Below are 18,355 nucleotides of genomic sequence, written 5' to 3'. Positions count from 1 at the left end.
TGTGTGTGTGTGTGTGTGTGCGTGTGTGTGTACGTGCATACGTGCGTGCGTGTGTTTGTGTGTGTGTGTGCGTGTGTGTGTACGTGCATACGTGCGTGCGTGTGTTTGTGTGTGTGTGTGCGTGTGTGTGTACGTGCATACGTGCGTGCGTGTGTTTGTGTGTGTGTGTGTGTGTGTGTTGTGTGTTTGTGTGTGTGGTGTGTGTGTGTCTGTACGTGCATACGTGCGTGTGTTTGTGTTTGTGTGTGTGTGTGTACGTGCATACGTGCGTGTGCTTGTGTGTGTGTGTGTACGTGCATACGTGCGTGTGCTTGTGTGTGTGTGTGTGTGTGTACGTGCATACGTGCGTGTGCTTGTGTGTATGTGTGTGTGTGTACGTGCATACGTGCGTGTGCTTGTGTGTGTGTGTGTGTGTGTGTTGTACGTGCATACGTGCGTGTGCTTGTGTGTGTGTGTGTGTGTGTGTGTCTGTACGTGCATACGTGCGTGTGTTTGTGCGTCTTTTATGTCTGGACTGCGTGGGAGAGATAGTATTGTTTGGAAGTTACAACAGTAGTGCTGTGGTGTGTTCTAGATGTGTATGGACTGTCCGTGGGGAAGAGATGAGCGTTGTCCGGATGTTGTGGTCATGCTCCGGTGTGTCGTAGATATGTCTGGACTGAGTAAGAATGAATAAAGGTGCTTCAATAGCTTTCACTGCTGCTCTAGATGTTCCAGGACTGAGTAGGAGAAATAGTGTTGTTAGAATATTACAGAACTGTGCAAGAGGGATAATACTGTCAGGACTTTGTGGAGGTATAAAAGAGTGTTATAAGTGAGCCTGGAGAGTGGGAGAGAAATTGGATTGTTTGGATGTCGTTCTAGTGTTCAGGAGTATTGTAGAGCAAAAGATGATATTTTTGGGATGCTTGCGGCATTTCGTCCATCTTAAGTTCTAAGTTCAAATTTCACCGAAGGAGATTTTGCCTTACATCCTTTCGGGATCGATAAAATAAGACTTATATCATCATCTAGAAATGTATAGCCTTATGCTAAAATTTTGAAATCAATATTTTTAGGTTATTGTTGTAAAGTTCTGGTGGGTTCTATATCTGTTTGGGTGGTGGCTGATAGATTTTCTTTAATGTTATCTCAGGGTCTCTGAGAGTGGAAGTTAGCTATGGAAAAGTAGCTTCGACTTTCGTACGTTTACATTGTATTTAGTGTTTTAGTATGGCTCACAGGTGGGTGTGCTCTGCTTACATTTGTAAGGAGACTGGAGACTAAACCAAGACTGATATAATCGATAATAGATAATCGATAATAGATATAATGTACTGTTGTCTGTTGATACGAACGACTGCTCTAAACGTAACTGTGTTTCCAGTGAACGCTCTAAATAAGTTTACAGAACTTGTGACTGCACTAAATGTGTTTGTGGTACTTGTGACTGCTCTAAATATGTTTGTGGTACCTGTAACTGCTCTTAATGTGTTTGTGGTACTTGTGACTGCTCTAAATATGTTTGTGGTACCTTTAACTGCTCTAAGTGTGTTTGTGGCACCTGAGACTGCTCTAAATGTGTTTGTGGTACATGTAACTGCTCTAAATATGTTTGTGGTACCTTTAACTGCTCTAAGTGTGTTTGTGGCAACTGTGACTGCTCTAAATATGTTTGTGGTACTTGTGACTGCTCTAAGTGTGTTTGTGGCACCTGAGACTGCTCTAAATGTGTTTGTGGTACATGTAACTGCTCTAAATATGTTTGTGGTACCTTTAACTGCTCTAAGTGTGTTTGTGGCAACTGTGACTGCTCTAAATGTGTTTGTGGTACATGTGACTGCTCTAAATATGTTTGTGGTACCTTTAACTGCTCTAAGTGTGTTTGTGGCACCTGTGACTGCTCTAAATGTGTTTGTGGTACCTGTAACTGCTCTAAATATGTTTGTGGTACCTTTGACTGCTCTAAATGTGTTTGTGGTACTTGTGACTGCTCTAAATATGTTTGTGGTACCTTTAACTGCTCTAAGTGTGTTTGTGGCAACTGTGACTGCACTAAATGTGTTTGTGGTACCTGTAACTGCTCTAAATATGTTTGTGGTACCTTTGACTGCTCTAAATGTGTTTGTGGTACTTGTGACTGCTCTAAATATGTTTGTGGTACCTTTAACTGCTCTAAGTGTGTTTGTGGCAACTGTGACTGCTCTAAATGTGTTTGTGGTACCTGTAACTGCTCTTAATGTGTTTGTGGTACTTGTGACTGCTCTAAATATGTTTGTGGTACCTTTAACTGCACTAAATGTGTTTGTGGTACGTATGATCGTTCTAAATTCCTCCGACCCCAGCATCCCCATCAAGTCCTCAGTCCTCCTCTTATCAAACAGCCATATGCCACACATTTCTTTCACCATTGCTCTCTCAGTCCTTCTCAAAATTGCCATCTCTCCCACCCCCAAACACCATGTTTCACTCCCATACAGTATTGCAGCTCTCACACAACTTCTATAGACCTTTCCTTTCGTCTTGCGACTGCTCTAAATATGTTTATAGTACCTGCGACTGCTCTACATGTGCTTGAGGTACCTGTGACTGATCTAAATATGTTTATGGTACCTGTGACTGCTTTATGATTGTAGTACTTGTGAATGCTCTAAATATGCTTGTAGTATTTGTGGGTGCACTAAATGTACTTGTGGCACCTGTCAGCAAGCTAAATATATTTGAGGAATTTGTAAGTGTTCTAAATACGATTGTGCACTGTTTTCCTTTCTTTACTATGTTTTCCATGTCATTTGTGAATGTTGACTCCCAGTATTTTTTCTTGTGTAAGTATGGTTGCCGGATGTGGTGGCTGATTGTCTCTGATCCTCTCTCGTGTTACAGATAAAAAAGAAAACAATTGTACATGGTGTATATCTCATTAAAGCTGCTATTTTGGAACCCGGTTTCAGTGTGGTAGATGCCGGGTCGGTGAAGTTGGGTAACTATGACTGAAAACTGATGAGACGATATGATAATAATGTCATCAGCGCATGAAAATGTAAGCATGTTTTAATGAGGCGTAGAAAGGTCGTACAGGTATAGGTTGAAAAGAATGAATGGGATGGCAGATCCCTGCAGTATTCCAAAGAAGAAAACTGTAAATAGACATAGCAACATGAGAGGTAGTTTGCAAACGAACGCTTTAAGCTGTTTCTTAAAATGTTTTAATATTTATAGGTGTGCGTGTGTGTGTGTGAGCGGTGTGTGAGAGAGTGTGCGTGAGTGAGTGGTGTGTGTGTGAGTGTGTTTGTGAGTGGTGTGTATGTGTGTGTGTGTGTGTCTTTTATCTTTCATCTCTTTTACCTTTCAGTTACTGGACTACAGCCATGCTGGGGCACCACCTTGAACGATTTAGTCGAATAAATCAACTCCAGTATTTATTTTTTAAAATAGGTACTCATTCTATCGGCTTCTTTTGCAAAACCTTTAAGTTACGGAGACATAAACACAAGTGATAAGGGACAGACACAACACATACATACATGCATACATATATACATATATATACACATACACATGCCACGTGCGCGCGCATATATACATATATACATACATACATATACATACATACATACATACATACATATATACATACATACATACATACATACATACATATATATCTCTTATTATAAAGGCAGTTTATCTGCCTCCCTTTGGGAGTTATACAAATCTACAATATAGGATTCTTCAATTACAATTACCTAGCAATTTTAAGAGTACAATGCATCGCGTCATGCCAGGTCCAGTTTTTAAAATTTAAACTCCAATTAAGCAAATTTACAGAAAACTCACATTCTGGTGTGTGTGTCAAATGCTTTTCTTAGTTGGTTACACCACACGCAAACGCACACACACACAAAGGAGCGAATTGTTTCACTGACGCTATCACCCTTCTCCTCCTTTGTCTTTGCAAGTTTGCAGCTATTAAAGTGAAAACAGTAATCCGACAGCGATAAGAAAACGAATTGTACCTGAATGGAGTGAAAATTAAAAAACTGTTTCTTCGGTGAGTTTTCTGAAGAAACTGGACCAAGCCACAGACTTCCCAGAAGAGTAAAGCCTTAGACTATTTCTATTTACTTTTTCGAATGAGCCTATTTGAAATCATTACGCTAAACGTAAACAACCGAAAGAAAGGATAGTTTGTTATTTCCCACAACTTAAATGAAATTAAGGCCTATTTTGCCATAAATATATTATGGGTATCATAAAGTTACCCAGAATAACAAATTCTATCGTAAAATTTTGTTGTATACCCAATTGAATATTAGCTAATAACCCATTTTCTATAGCGATGTTTGAACAAAATTTTAATAATTTTACAGAAAGTTACCCAGAATAACAAACGAGCCCTTCTGGGTATTAGCGCGCGTCTACGATGAGTCTACGATTTAAAAAAAATTACCATCATATTTTTCCATTTAATGCATTTTTTTCGCTTTTATATAGGGAGTAACTCTCTAAAAAATATCTACGATGTGTCAACGATTAAAGAAAAATTTACCTTAATTTTTTTCAATTTTTAATGCATTTTTTGCTACTTTTGGCTATAACTCTCTAAAAATGTTTATATAGTTATTCCCTTACAACCCGAGCAACGCCGGGGCGATACTGCTAGTATATATATATATATATATTATATATATATATATATATATATATATATGACCGTGACCGACCAGACCATCAGATGTTGTTACACATCGCTGGTCACAATGCGTTTGCATTGTTTTAACCTTCGAATGACGCCACCCCGCTGGCTAAGCGAGCAAGCCAACAGAAGAAAGAGTGAGAGGAGGAGTGGTGAAAGAGTACAGCAGGGATCACCACCCCTGCCAGAGCCTCGTGGAGCTTTTTAGGTGTTTTCGCTCAATAAACACACACAACGCCCGGTCTGCCCTAACCACTGGGCCATTGCGCCTCCATATATATATATATATATATATATATTTATATATATACTCGCGCGTGCACACAAATACCTCTGATTAAGTCGTGTCGACTTAGGTCATTTCCGAAGATACGTCGGTCTTTCTAAAATATTAAATAAATATCAAATACAGTATTACTTTACGTCGCCTGGCATAACAGCAATAACGTTCATACTATACTGTACTGTTAGTTCCAGGTTGAACCGATTGATTACGTTCGTATTCGTGTCCGGGAAATAAATGAAAATGCAATAGAAGCATATAAACTGTATAGCATATTAACATTAATGTTAAAATACAGGCGCAGGAGTGGCTGTCTGGTAAGTAGCTTGTTTACCAACCACATGATTCCGGGTTCAGTCCCACTGCGTGGCACCTTGGGCAAGTGTCTTCTACTATAGTCTCGGGCTGACCATTGCCTTGTGAGTGGATTTGGTAGACGGAAACTGAAAGAAGCCTGTAGTATATGTATATATATGTATGTATGTGTGTTTGTGCGTCTGTGTTTGTCCCCCTAGCATTGCTTGACAACCGATGCTGGTGTGTTTATGTCCCCGTTACTTAGCGGTTCGGCAAAAGAGACCGATAGAATAAGTACTGGGCTTACAAAAGAATAAGTCCCGGGGTCGAGTTGCTCGATTAAAGGCGATGCTCCAGCATGGCCGCAGTCAAATGATTGAAACAAGTAAAAGAGTAAAGAGTAAAAGAGTATTATAAACAATTAAAATCCATTTAAAAACAGAAACATTAAAAGTTACAGGTTAATGGTAATACAAATCGGAACAAGTGTACTAGTTCACATGTTTTCCGATAGGTGGCATTAGTGCTCCAGCCGCGAGCTTTCCAAATCTGTTTACTGTACTATAGAATTTTGTACAATTATTTTTCTGATTTATAATTTAGCTCCATGGCTCAAAAGAAGAATCTGAGTGAAAACGGTAAGCGTTAAGCCATATTGTTGGAAGATAAAGTGGATAAAACTATATGAAAAGGGTGAAAAGAGTGTAGCCATCGGTCAACCGTTTGGGATGAGCCATAACAACTGTGTCAACGACTGCGTATGATTGAGATGGGATTATGGCACATGTGAAAGATGATGCTCCAGAGATGAAAAACACCATCATCAACAATTAAGAGGACGAATTTACGAAGAGATCGAGCAGCTTCTTGCCCTTTGGGTTGAAAGGCAGAATCGTCAGCAAGCAAATTGTAGTCTGGAAATAATTTAGGAGAAAGCATTGTCTTTGTTTGAAGATTTGAAAAAGAAATATCCAGATAGGCGCAGGAGTGGCTGTGTGGTAAGTAGCTTTCTCACCGAACGGACGCGTTTTTTTTTCGCTCCGGCAAATGTCACGTTTTAACGTGAATTGTTGAACTTTTGACTCGACTACAGGTAGGCGTTTTGTATTTTTGGGAGCTTAGTGAAGTCTATTACTTGCATTTAATGTTTTTTAGCATTTAATATTTTTTAGCAGATAATAAACTCCACTTTGCTCCAGATATAATTTTTCTGCCTGTTGTCGAGTGTAAAGACTCACTTTGCAGTGAGAATTGTATTTTTAAAGCGGCGTAGTCCGTCTGCAAAAATTCTTTGTGTTATCCACGGGAATTACCAAGGAGTACCAAGGATTATTTTATCAAGGTGTTTTACCAACTGTGCATTTGGCCTGGAATACAATTTTTTGGCCGAAAAAAGTGAAAACAAAAAAAAAAGAAAAAATTAATTCCTTTGTCTGGATTTGAACTCTCTTTCTCCGTCTATCATTTATTTTTTTAAAAAAGAACTTTTTTTGAACTGCTATTTCTAATTTTATTTCTTCCCTTCTGTTGTATTTTTCATTCTCCTTTCTGTGTCTTATTTTATTTTATCACATTTTGAACTGTTTTTAAATCTTACGTTATGGCAAAGAAATTCACTGTGTGGGATTTGACACCTCCCAAAAAATATTTGAATGAGCTCGAGGAAAAGACCGTGGTGCTGAGGACATATTCGAAGTCGCTCGACACCATAGCAGTCTTTCCAAAGGCCACTATTGTTAACGAGCTGGCAGACTACATGCCAGCCGTTAAATATATCGCACGGGGAGTTAAATACGCAACGGTTTGGTTGCTATTTGACTCTCCTAAAGCAGCTTGCGAATTTGCAAGCCAGCCTATTGAGGGCAAACAAATATTGTTTCTCCCAAATTACAAGGGAGAAAAATTGTTGAGAGCTTGGATCTGCGGCTTACCACCAGGCGTTGAGCCCGAGTGAATAGAGGACTCTATCCGCCGGGGCTTGGATGGTAGCAGTTCCAAGCTACTGAACGTAAAAGTACAGCCTGCGGCTGATTGGGAGGGGTCAAGAGCTGTTTTGACCCTATGGACCCAGTCAGCCAAAAGTCTGGTTTTACCGGACTTTTTGAGGATGGCCGGGTACAGGTATCCGGTGATGCTTGAGGACGCCCCCCCCCCCCAAGTGTCACCTGTGCCTGGAGCCTGGACATATCAAGAGGAAGTGTCCCGGTGGCCGTGGTGCTGCCCCGGAGCATGAAAAGGAAAAGGTGCCCGCTGCCCCCTCATTGGAGGGGGAGACGGTGGAAGTCGTGGAGGAGGTTGCCTCCACGAAGAAAAAGACAGGTGAGCAACAATGGTTGCTCACCAAAGAACGTACAGACGGAGGAGGAGGATAGCGACCCCCCGTGTCTGCCGAAGGAGCCCCCCGGGTAGCAGCAGCCTCTAAAAAAAAGAGGAAAAAAAAAAGAAAAAGAGGTCGGACGGCTGACGTTTCTGTGTCGCCGACGGAGCCGCGGGTGGGACGTGTGCCACCCGCGGACAGTGCTCTGTCAGTGGAAAGTGTGCCACTGACGGATCAGTGTGAGGTCCCTTCCTGTGAAGAGAGTTGTTTCTCCTCCTTCACCACAAGGGAGGGAAGGTGGAAAAGTTTTTGAATGGCTTGGGTGACCGAGAACGCAAGGACACGGTCAGCTCAAGGAGTCCGTTATGGCCTCCGTGGGTAGCTGCGGAGGTAGTAACGGAAAACATTTTGTCAAGGGTCACAAAGACCTTTGAGAGGAAACATTTTACTTTTCTCTTTGCAGGCCTCGACTTGTCGTCGCAGAGTTGTCTGCAGGCGGCAAGACAATTTGCTTCGGGGACCTGACAGGGAGAATTTTTGTGAATTCATATACTGCCCTTGTGGCAAAAGAAATGAAAAGAAGAACTTTGTAAGAGGTTTTAGTGCCTCCTTCGTGTAAGAGGTTTGCAACCTCATGTCGATTTATTGAAACTAAAGAAAAAAGAAAATTGAACTTATTAAAAAAAAGAACAATGTCTTAGGGAAGCGGAAGTCGGCGGGCGCTTTTTGACTTCTCCCATCACCATCTTCATCCACCACCACCATCATCCATTAATGTCTTTGTCCAGCCCGTAGCTACTCTGTGTACTGCCCTAGTGGCAAAATTGTTGAAATAAAGTAGCTTGTTTACCAACCACATGGTTCCGGGTTCAGTCCCACTGCATGGCACCTTGGGCAAGTGTCTTCTACTATAGCCTCGGGCCGACCAAAGCCTTGTGAGTGGATTTGGTAGATGGAAACTGAAAGAAGCCCGTCGTATATATCTATATATATATATATATATATATATATATATATGCGTGTGTGTGTTTGTGTGTCTGTGTTTGTCCCCCTAGCATTGCTTGACAACCGATGCTGGTGTGTTTATGTCCCCGTTACTTAGCGGTTCGGCAAAAGAGACCGATAGAATAAGTATTGGGCTTACAATGAATAAGTCCCGGGGTTGAGTTGCTCGACTAAAGGCGGTGCTCCGGCATAGCCGCAGTCAAATGACTGAAACAAGTAAAAGAGTAAAAGAGTAAAGAGATGAGAAAGACGTAGAATTTAATGAAAATCAGGGCTGGTTCATGAGGTTTAAGCAGCGGCAGAATTTGCACTCTCTCGAAAAACTAGGTGTAAGGGCATCAGCTGACGATGTTGCTACAGCGGAATTTCCTGCTACATCAGCGAAGATTATTGAAGATAATGGATTTCTACCCGAACAAAGATTCAATGTTGATGAGACCGGTACTTACTGGAAGAAATTATCAGATCGTTCTTTCATATCCAGAGAAGAGAAAATAATTCCTGGCTATCGTTTGATCTTAATGGTGGGAGGCAACTGTGCAGGCGATAGCACGCCAAAACCGCTGCTTGTATATCACGAACTGAACCTCCGAGTTCTTAAGAACATACCCAAGGTATCTCTTCGGGCCGACCAAAGCCTTGTGGGTGGATTTGGTAGACGGAAACTGAAAGAAGCCCGTCGTATATATGTATGTATGTATGTATATATATGCGTTTGTGTGTTTGTGTGTCTGTGTTTGTCCCTCTAGCATTGCTTGACAACCGATGCTGGTGTGTTTATATCCCCGTTACTTAGCGGTTCGGCAAAAGAGACCGATAGAATAAGTACTGGGCTTACAAAAGAATAAGTCCCGGGGTCGAGTTGCTCAATTAAAGGCGGTGCTCCACCATGGCCACAGTCAAATGACTGAAACAAGTAAAAGAGTAAAGAGTATAGCAGCTGCGTGAAAGGAGATGAAGAGCACGGCTATGAATGGTGTGTGGGAAAAGCTGTGCCCACAATATGTCAATGACTTTAAGGGCTTTGACAATTAGGAACATGACCTTGGTGCAGTTGAGTAATGAACTGGAAACGGAGTCGGAAGAACAAGATTTTAATGAATTATTTGAGAAAGATAAACAGCTCCTGAAAAACGAAGAGTTGATGGAACTTCATGAACAACAGGAAAAGGAAGAAGAAGAAGGAAATCCTGATCCTGGGCCTTGTCGTTTTACGTTGAAGAAAATGCAAGAGGCTTTTTCTCATTTAGATAAATGTCTTGCTTTATTTGTAAAAAATATTCTTTATTTACTCTTTTACTCTTTTACTTGTTTCAGTCATCTGACTGCGGCCATGCTGGAGCACCGCCTTTAATCGAGCAACTCGACCCCGGGACTTATTCTCTTGTAAGCTCAGTACTTATTCTATCGGTCTCTTGTGCCGAACCGCTAAGTAACGGAGACATAAACACACCAGCATCGGTTGTCAAGCAATGCTAGGGGGACAAACACAGACACACAAACGCACACACGTATATATATATATATTATATATATATATATATATATATATATATACATATATACGACGGGCTTCTTTCAGTTTCCGTCGACCAAATCCACTCACAAGGCTTTGGTCGACCCGAGGCTATAGTAGAAGACACTTGCCCAAGGTGCCACGCAGTTGGACTGAACCCCGGACCATGTGGTTGGTAAACAAGCTACTTACCACACAGCCACTCCTCTAGGCACAATGGTCGAAATTTTTTTTTTTTTGGGGGGGGGGGGGGGGCAGTCGATTAGATCGTTCCCAGTACGTAACTGGTACTTAGTTTATCGACCCCGAAAGGATGAAAGGCGAAGTCGACTTTGGCGGAATTTGAACTCAGAACATAAAGACAGACGAAATGCCTATTTCTTTACTACCCAAAAGGGGCTAAACACAGAGGGAACAAACAAGGACAGACAAACGGATTAAGTCGATTAGATCGTTCCCAGTACGTAACTGGTATTTAGTTTATCGACCCCGAAAGGATGAAAGGCGAAGACGACTTCGGCGGAGTTTGAACTCAGAATGTAACGGCAGACGAAATACCGCTAAGCATTTTACCCAGCGTGCTAACGTTTCTGCCAGCTCGCCGCCTTAAAAAACGTTTTGTAAAAATATTGGTGGGTTGTCAAGATACTATTGCGCCTTATTACCAAATCCTTGAAGAGAAAAAAAAAGACAATTCAAGGAACTTTAGACAAGTTCGCACAACGATCTACACCAGTGCTTTTCAAACTTTTTGCTGGAGCGGAACCCCAAGGAAACATTCCACTGGCTCGAGGAACCCCTGTGAAATAATTTAATAGTCTTATGCACACATATCTGCACGGGAGAATTAAAAATTACTGCCGATTTTAGCAGTTTTGTAACTTCTTGCGGAACACCTGGACTGTACTGGCGGAACCCTGGTTGAAAACCACTGATCTACACCATCGAACCAGGAGTCAGCTCCGCCTCCTCCTACACTAGCCTCAATGAGTCACACCGACGCCAGCCATCACGTAAGCAACGGTACAGTATTAGAAGTTATTTCTTTCAAATATAAAAACAGCCTCGACTTGCCTAACAATTTATCGAATCCGTAGGCTAACATAAAAACAACCTAGGTTAGACTAGGCTTTAATTATTACATGTATTTACATTTAAATAATGGTTATTTCGACTCAAGTCGTGTCCTCTGGAACAAATTAACGATCTAGGATGAAGTATGATTGTATATACAGTAATACCTCACTTTACGAGCTCCCATTTTACGAGATGTCGAGTTTACAAGCTTTTGCAATTTATTCTATTTACGAGTTTTCGGTTTACGAGCGTTCTCTGGAATGAATTAACTCGTATATCGTGGCATGTATCATATATATATATATATATAATATAATATATATATTATATGAAGTGTGTGTGTGTGTGTGTGTGTGTGTGTGTGTGAGAGAGGAAGAGAGGAGAGAGAGAGAGTATGTGTATGTGTATTTATATGATGAATTCTCTTGTGAACGACAAAATGAGTGTTCAGTAAAATAAATCAGTAATCATATTCTACGTACACGGGGTCTACTGGTATTTTTGCAAACCTTTTGGTAAATGGAACAAGTTGAGGACTCACTTTACTTGACTGCTTGTGGATCATTTACTATGTGTTTTCTTGAGTGGACGGCAAGGCCTGCTTTGCATCGTGCCACAAAACTACAATGACAGGTAAGGTTTCCATTTAGACAAGCAGCGTTTTGCCAGCGTGCCTTCATGCTTGCATCAAGTTAGTCCCGATGCTGGAATCGGCTTTGCTCAAGTCTTTGAACTGAGAAGAAGCGGGATTGGCACCAGGTCCTGCGTTCTGGTGCTTTGCTTTCCCAGGAAAAAAAGAAGAATGTTGCATCGCTTCAGATTGTCTTTTAGTTTGTCTCTGAAGCGGAAGAGTGGTCATCCAACTGACCTGCCTATTGGAAATTGACCTAAGAGAAGTTGCTCGGATTCTGATATCACTCATCCCTCAGAGATTATCCGACCATCTAAGCTGTATTTTTATGAGAATGGCTTCAATACCTGATGTTTTGTATTTTCTTGGTACCTCACTGTTATGAATAAGGTCACTCAGTTTTATGTTGGAGATAGTTCGCAAGCATCGCGTATGAAAAGCGTCAAGCTAGTTTATGTGTTTTTGGCACAGAGTCCAAAATTCAATACCATAAAGCAATGTTGTCAAGACCACCGACTTATGTACATCTATTTTCACCTTCAACGATACATCATGGCTGTTCCAAAGCCTGTGATAAAGCTTACCGAAAGCGGAGCTAGCCTTTCCGATCCTGGATTGAATTTCTTTATCCATCTTAGCAACATTGGACACAATGGAACCAAGATAACTGAAGAAGGAAACAGTTTTTAATGCTTTGCCATCAACATATACAGTAGGGGCAACAGCGGGAAGATATTCACGAATGGGCTGATGGACAAACACTGTTTTCTTGATGCTGATGGTCAGACAAAAAGCTTCCGATGCACGCGAGAAGTTGTTTAGAATCCGTTCTATGTCTTCAAGAGTGTGTGCTACAAGTGCACAATCGTCTGGGAAGAGCAAATATCGAACTGCTTGCACCAAAGTCTTAGTTTTTGCCACCACCAGTTCTGTACTCAAGCTTTACTCCTTCTTTAACACCCTCGAACACTGTTTCCAACATGAAAGAGAAATACAAAGCAGATAAGAGCGGTGCAAGAACACATCCTTGTTATGTCTCATTAGAGACTGAGAATGAAACAAACACTTTCCCGCTATTTCTGACAGAAGCCATCATCCCTAGATGGAAAGAAATGATGACATTGAGCATCTTTCCGGAAACATCTACTTTTCTAAGGACAATCCAGAGAACATCCCTAAATACGATGTGTGTGTACGTATGTATGTTATATATATATATATATATATATATATATATATATATATATATATATATTAGCTTCCCAACCACATGGTACTTGGTTCAGTCCCACTTGAGCAAGTGTTTCCTACAATAGCCTCAGGCCAACTAAAGCCTCGGGAGTGGATTTGGTAGACGGGCACTGAAAGATATATATATATATATATATATACAGGGTTATACACACTTAAATAATTTGTAATTGTAAAGTAGGTATTTATTAAATTTTCAAAATTTAATAGAATTTACAGACATTATTTTATTGTTTTGTCAACGCCTGTTTCCAAACTGACGTCCGTCCTGGTCCGGGCGCTGCTGGACAACGCGAAGAAATGGAATCGCAAACATCACGAAATAATTTGTTAGGTATTTGAGTGCATTCCCGTTCAATGGCTGTTCTCAAATCAGCGAGTGTTGCAGGTTTCATAGCGTAGACTTTGTCTTTTAGGTATCCCCCAAAAAAAGTCTAGTGGTGTGAGACTGGTGAAAGTGGAGGGTATTCAATGAAACCCCTTCGTCCGATCCACCTGTTTGATAAGATCTGATCAAGGAAGGATCTAACATCGCGATGGTAGTGTGGGGGTGCTCCATCTTGCTGAAAATAAAACTCCTCGTCTTCAAAGTCTTCTCTAATGCTTGACATGACAGACTGTTGCAGCAAGTTCAAGGAAACGGGACCAGTCACAGTAGCGCCAAAAAAGAATGGTCTAATAAATTCTCTTGATGATAAGCCACACCACACTGTAACTCCTGGTAAATTAACATGCGGATTCTCAGGTCCCCAGTAGGTGCTATTGCGCTGGTTAATTGAACCATTTAATTTGAATGTGGCCTCATCACTCCACACAATCTTTGTTGAAAAGTGACACAATCTTTGTTGAAAAGTGTGCATCTTCTACACATCATGCCAAGTACCACTCGCAATACTGCACTCTTTGGTCTGGATCTTCGACATTAATAGCTTGGACTAATCTTAGAACGTTACTTTTCCATTGACAACGCTTCAAAATGCGTTGGACAGACGATTTTGGAACACCTACCTCACGACTCACTTGTCGCACAAATTTTCTTGGGCTTTGGTGATCCGTTCCCAGCACTCCTTCCTGCTTTGCTGGGGTTGTCGATGTTCGTGGTCTTCCAGAACGCTTCTCGTGGACATTCTGAATAGTTCCATCGGCTTCAAACTTGTCTCTAATTCGAGTGATGGTAAGTCGCGTTGATGGATCTGTTTGAAACTCCCCCCTAAACTGTCTTTGCACTTCAACTGCGTTTTCACACTTCCAGTAGCATTTTAGCTTCAATTTCCTTTGTTCAAAGCTTAGTCTGACTGCCATCATTAATTCCAATGGGTTTCATCTGGAAAGGAAAAGCATCAATTGAGTTATCAGCTGCTAAAGTATGTATACATATTTTTGGGACACTCTGTATAAAACACGCACATATCTATATATATATATATATATATATATATATAGATATAGATACATACGAATCTATGTATGTATGTCTTTGCTTCTGTGTGTCTCCGTCCCTGTAACTTAGTGATTCGCCAAAAGACCCCGATAGAATATGTACCAAGTACAAAAAAATAAGTACTGAATTTAGGTGAATAATCCTTCGAACAGACGGTCAGCAGCGACGCCTGCTGGGTTTGGCTGCTCTACATTGATAAGGGGAAAATACCCCGAAACTAGTCTGTAGATGCCAGATCAGCAAGAGAAAGCGGCTGACCTCCCCTATTCGAAGGTTATAATGGACACAGATTCGTGTGTCACATAGCTAGCTAGAGGCGATGGCCTCTTGGAACTAATCAACGGCAGCATTCGTCCTATTTTCCTGGACTGCCATGTTAGCTTGGCGATAACTATTAATATCCAGTACCGCTGCCATAGTCTCCTTTAGAGAGATTTAGAAATATTTGTGTGTGTGTGTGTTGTGTGTGTGTGTGTGTATATATATACATACATACATACATACATACATACATACATACATACATACACACACATACATATATATGGAAACTGTGAAGTGGGCTCCTTAAGATGACGTGGTTCCGGGATTGTTATATTATGTATTATGTCTGAACTGAATGTGAAAGATTGTGTTCCACTCCGTTGTGAAAGTTGTAGAGTTGTGGAATAACATTTCCTAACCCTTTCTTCACCAAGGATTGCTTTTATTTAAGTATATTTTTCGACGCACCCTAGGTTTTTGAAAGGTCTGTCTACTCAACAAATTCTGAATTCAGCTCCCGGACCTCACCCCACCTCACCCCATACTACTTTTGTGGACTGACAAGCATCCGTGAACTCCAGGTTTGGAGCTGCAATTTTAGAGTATTTCATATGTGCCAGGGTAATTGAGGAGGATTCAACTCAAAGAATGTGGGGTCTAGAGCTTGCTGCCACAACAAAGTACTTAACCCGAGCCTGTCGGAGCTAACGATGGAGAGAGTAGCTACATGGTCTCTCAACCTGCTAGAAACAGCAACCGAATATTCCTCAAACGACATCCAGCTTTAGACAATGTAACCTTAGGAATGAAGGAATGGTCACACCTGGATTTCTTTTGATCATATGATTATAAGGTAATTGTGGAGGCGCAATGGCCCAGTGGTTAGGGCAGCGGACTCGCGGTCGTAGGATCGCGGTTTCGATTCCCAGACCGGGCGTTGTGAGTGTTTATTGAGCGAAAACACCTAAGCTCCACGAGGCTCCGGCAGGGGATGGATGGTGGTGATCCCTGCTGTACTCTTTCACCACAACTTTCTCTCCCTCTTTCTTCCTGTTTCTGTTGTACCTGTATTTCAAAGGGCCGGCCTTGTCACTCTCTGTGTCACGCTGAATATCCCCGAGAACAACGTTAAGAGTACACGTGTCTGTGGAGTGCTCAGCCACTTACACGTTAATTTCACGAGCAGGCTGTTCCGTTGATCGGATCAACCGGAACCCTCGTCGTCGTAATCGACGGAGTGCTTCCATCCATAAGGTAATTACAAACGGGACGATCTTACCCCAGGGTTAAACAATTACAACAGCTACCACGACGACGATGACGACGACGACGAAGACAACAACAACAACAACTGTGCTCTTCTCCCGTCCAGATGGTCTTTCATTTTCATTTCATTGCGTAATTGGTTTGTGTGCGCAACCAGTGCTAATTCGAAATACGCTGCTAATTTTTTTTTGTCGGAGTGATTGAGGGGCCCAGACATGTTGTTGTTGTTGTTGTTGTTGTTGGTTGGTGGTGGTGGTGGTGGTGGTGGTGGTGGTGACGGTTTATTGTGGAAGGTATATGACATGGCTTGTGTTTTGTGTATAGTGGGTAACTTTGGCAGTCGTAGTGTTGATGTTTGCGGCTGTATCAGTGGTGATGATAATAAAAGTGATGATGGTGAGAGTGATGATGTTGGTGGTTATGATGGTGGTGGTGGTGGTGGGGTGGTGGTGGTGGTGGTGGTGGTGGTGGTGGTGGTGGTGATTATTTCATGGTGATGATGATGAAAATGAGGATGATGAGGATGATCGTGATAGTGGTGGTGGTGGTGGTGGTGGTAATTATTTAGGTACCCTCTCCCTCATATTCCCACTGTCATCCCCACCCTCACGGAAATTCTGTCAAACTTAATAAAGAGAGACTAGGGCTAATTAATAACGGTGGTTTTTAATTACAACATTGTTTATGGTAGTATAGTAGTAGTAGTAGTAGTAGTAGTAGTAGTAGTAGTAATTGTTGTGTTGTTGTTGTTGTAGCAGTAGCAGTAGTAGTAGCAGCAGCAGCAGTAGTGGTGGTGGTTTTCATTGTGATAAAAGTAGCAGCAACACCATCACTAGCATCATCATCATCATCATCATCATCATCAGCAGCCAGCAGCAGTAGTAGTAGTAGTAGTAGTAGTAGTAGTAGTTGATGCTGATATTGTTGTTATCGTTGCTGTTTGTATTTCGATGCAGTACTCGCCATTCCTATTGTTATTACTGTTATTTATTGTTTTTTTTTTGTAGTTGTTTTTGTAGTAATTGCATTCATGGTTTTCATCTCTCTTTTTTTTCCACTCTCCTCCTCCTCCTCCTCGTCCTCCTCATCTCACCCCCCCCCACACACACACACATTTCTCTCTCCCTCTCTTATCACTTTCGCTATCAGTCTTCCCCGCTACCTCTCTTTCTCTCTCTCGTTTTGCACTCAATCTCTCCCTCCCTCTCTCCCTCCCTCTCTCCCTCCCTCTCTCTCCCTCCCTCTCTTCCCTCCCTCTCTCCCTCCCTCTCTCCCTCCCTCTCTCCCTCCCTCTCTCCCTCCCTCTCTCCCCCCTCTCTTCTTCCCCTTCTTTCTCCTCCCCCTTCTCCCCCCCTCGACAAACACCTCAAACTTAACGACAATTACGTACGTACATGTTAATTAAACAGAATAAACGATAAAACAAACCTCAGACTTGATGCTAATGAATTATTTTTATTCTGGTCACTGAATGTTACCTTATATGGGTGTCTGTCTGTGTGTCTGTGTGTCTGAGAATGTCTCTTTATAAGCTCAATATAATGAGTGAAGTGGATTTGGAAAACAAAAGAGCGTCGAACAAAATGTCTTGTGAATTTTCTGAACTGCTCTGAGTTCAAATCCCCCTGAAATTAACTTTTGCTTATTATTCCTCCGGGGGTGGGGAGTGGGAAGGAAAATATAATTAAAGCAGTGCTGGATTAACTATTAAACAAAATAAGCTCGTGCTTAGGGCATTAACAGAAGGCGAGGGTGGGGGACCCCAAAGAAATGGTAAATGGTTTACGTCACAAACGAAATCACCTTATACTTGCTAAAATGATATTCGAAGTGGTAGGGTCTGGTTAACGACTTTGTAAATTAAAAAACAAAGTGGGACAACATTTTTCGAATATAAATGAAGTGGAAGTATGTGAAAATAAACGTCATTTTCCATTTTACTGTTAGTTCTCTCTCTCTTTTACTCTTTTACTCTTTTACTCTTTTACTTGTTTCAGTCATTTGAGTACTCGTCAAGTGCTGGGATCGACGTAATCGACTAACTTTTTCCTCCAGATCTCAGGCCTCCTGCTTATATTAGAGACAATCGTCAAGGCGTAGGAGTGGCTGTGTGGTAAGTAGCTTGCTTACCAACCACATGGTTCCGGGTTCAGTCCCACAGCGTGGCACCTTGGGCAAGTGTCTTCTTCTATAGCCTCGGGCCAACCAGAAACCTTTTGAGTGGATTTGGTAGACGGAAACTGAAAGAAGTCCGTTGTATATATGTATATGTATATATATGTGTGTGTGTGTGCGTGCGTGCGTGTCTGTGTTTGTCCTCCCAACATCGCTT

At 41.6% G+C, this 18,355-nt stretch overlaps 1 protein-coding gene across 1 annotated transcript; it reads left to right on the top strand.

Annotated features, from left to right (window-relative positions):
- Positions 1-1,311: 1,311 nt before the first annotated feature.
- LOC115232205 lies at positions 1,312-2,973 on the top strand. The gene is made up of 2 exons (XM_029802047.1): positions 1,312-2,289; positions 2,863-2,973. Exons 1-2 carry the CDS (start codon positions 1,312-1,314, stop codon positions 2,971-2,973), a joined length of 1,089 nt encoding a protein of 362 aa, XP_029657907.1.
- The last annotated feature ends 15,382 nt before the right edge of the window (positions 2,974-18,355 follow it).

This window comes from Octopus sinensis, unplaced genomic scaffold (genome assembly GCF_006345805.1).
Source record: "Octopus sinensis unplaced genomic scaffold, ASM634580v1 Contig19952, whole genome shotgun sequence".
Classification (NCBI taxonomy): Eukaryota; Metazoa; Mollusca; class Cephalopoda; order Octopoda; family Octopodidae; genus Octopus; species Octopus sinensis.
Note: the sequence above shows the minus strand (reverse complement) of the source record. Positions and strands in the feature narration are given on the sequence as shown.

What these genes read in the sequence shown, in the direction of transcription:
- LOC115232205 (XM_029802047.1), top strand. Translation starts at nt 1,312, where the DNA reads ATGTACTGTTGTCTGTTGATACGAACGACTGCTCTAAACGTAACTGTG. An exon ending in CTGCACTAAATGTGTTTGTG is followed by an intron (nt 2,290 to 2,862) that starts GTACGTATGATC and finishes CTCGTGTTACAG; the next exon opens with ATAAAAAAGAAAACAATTGT.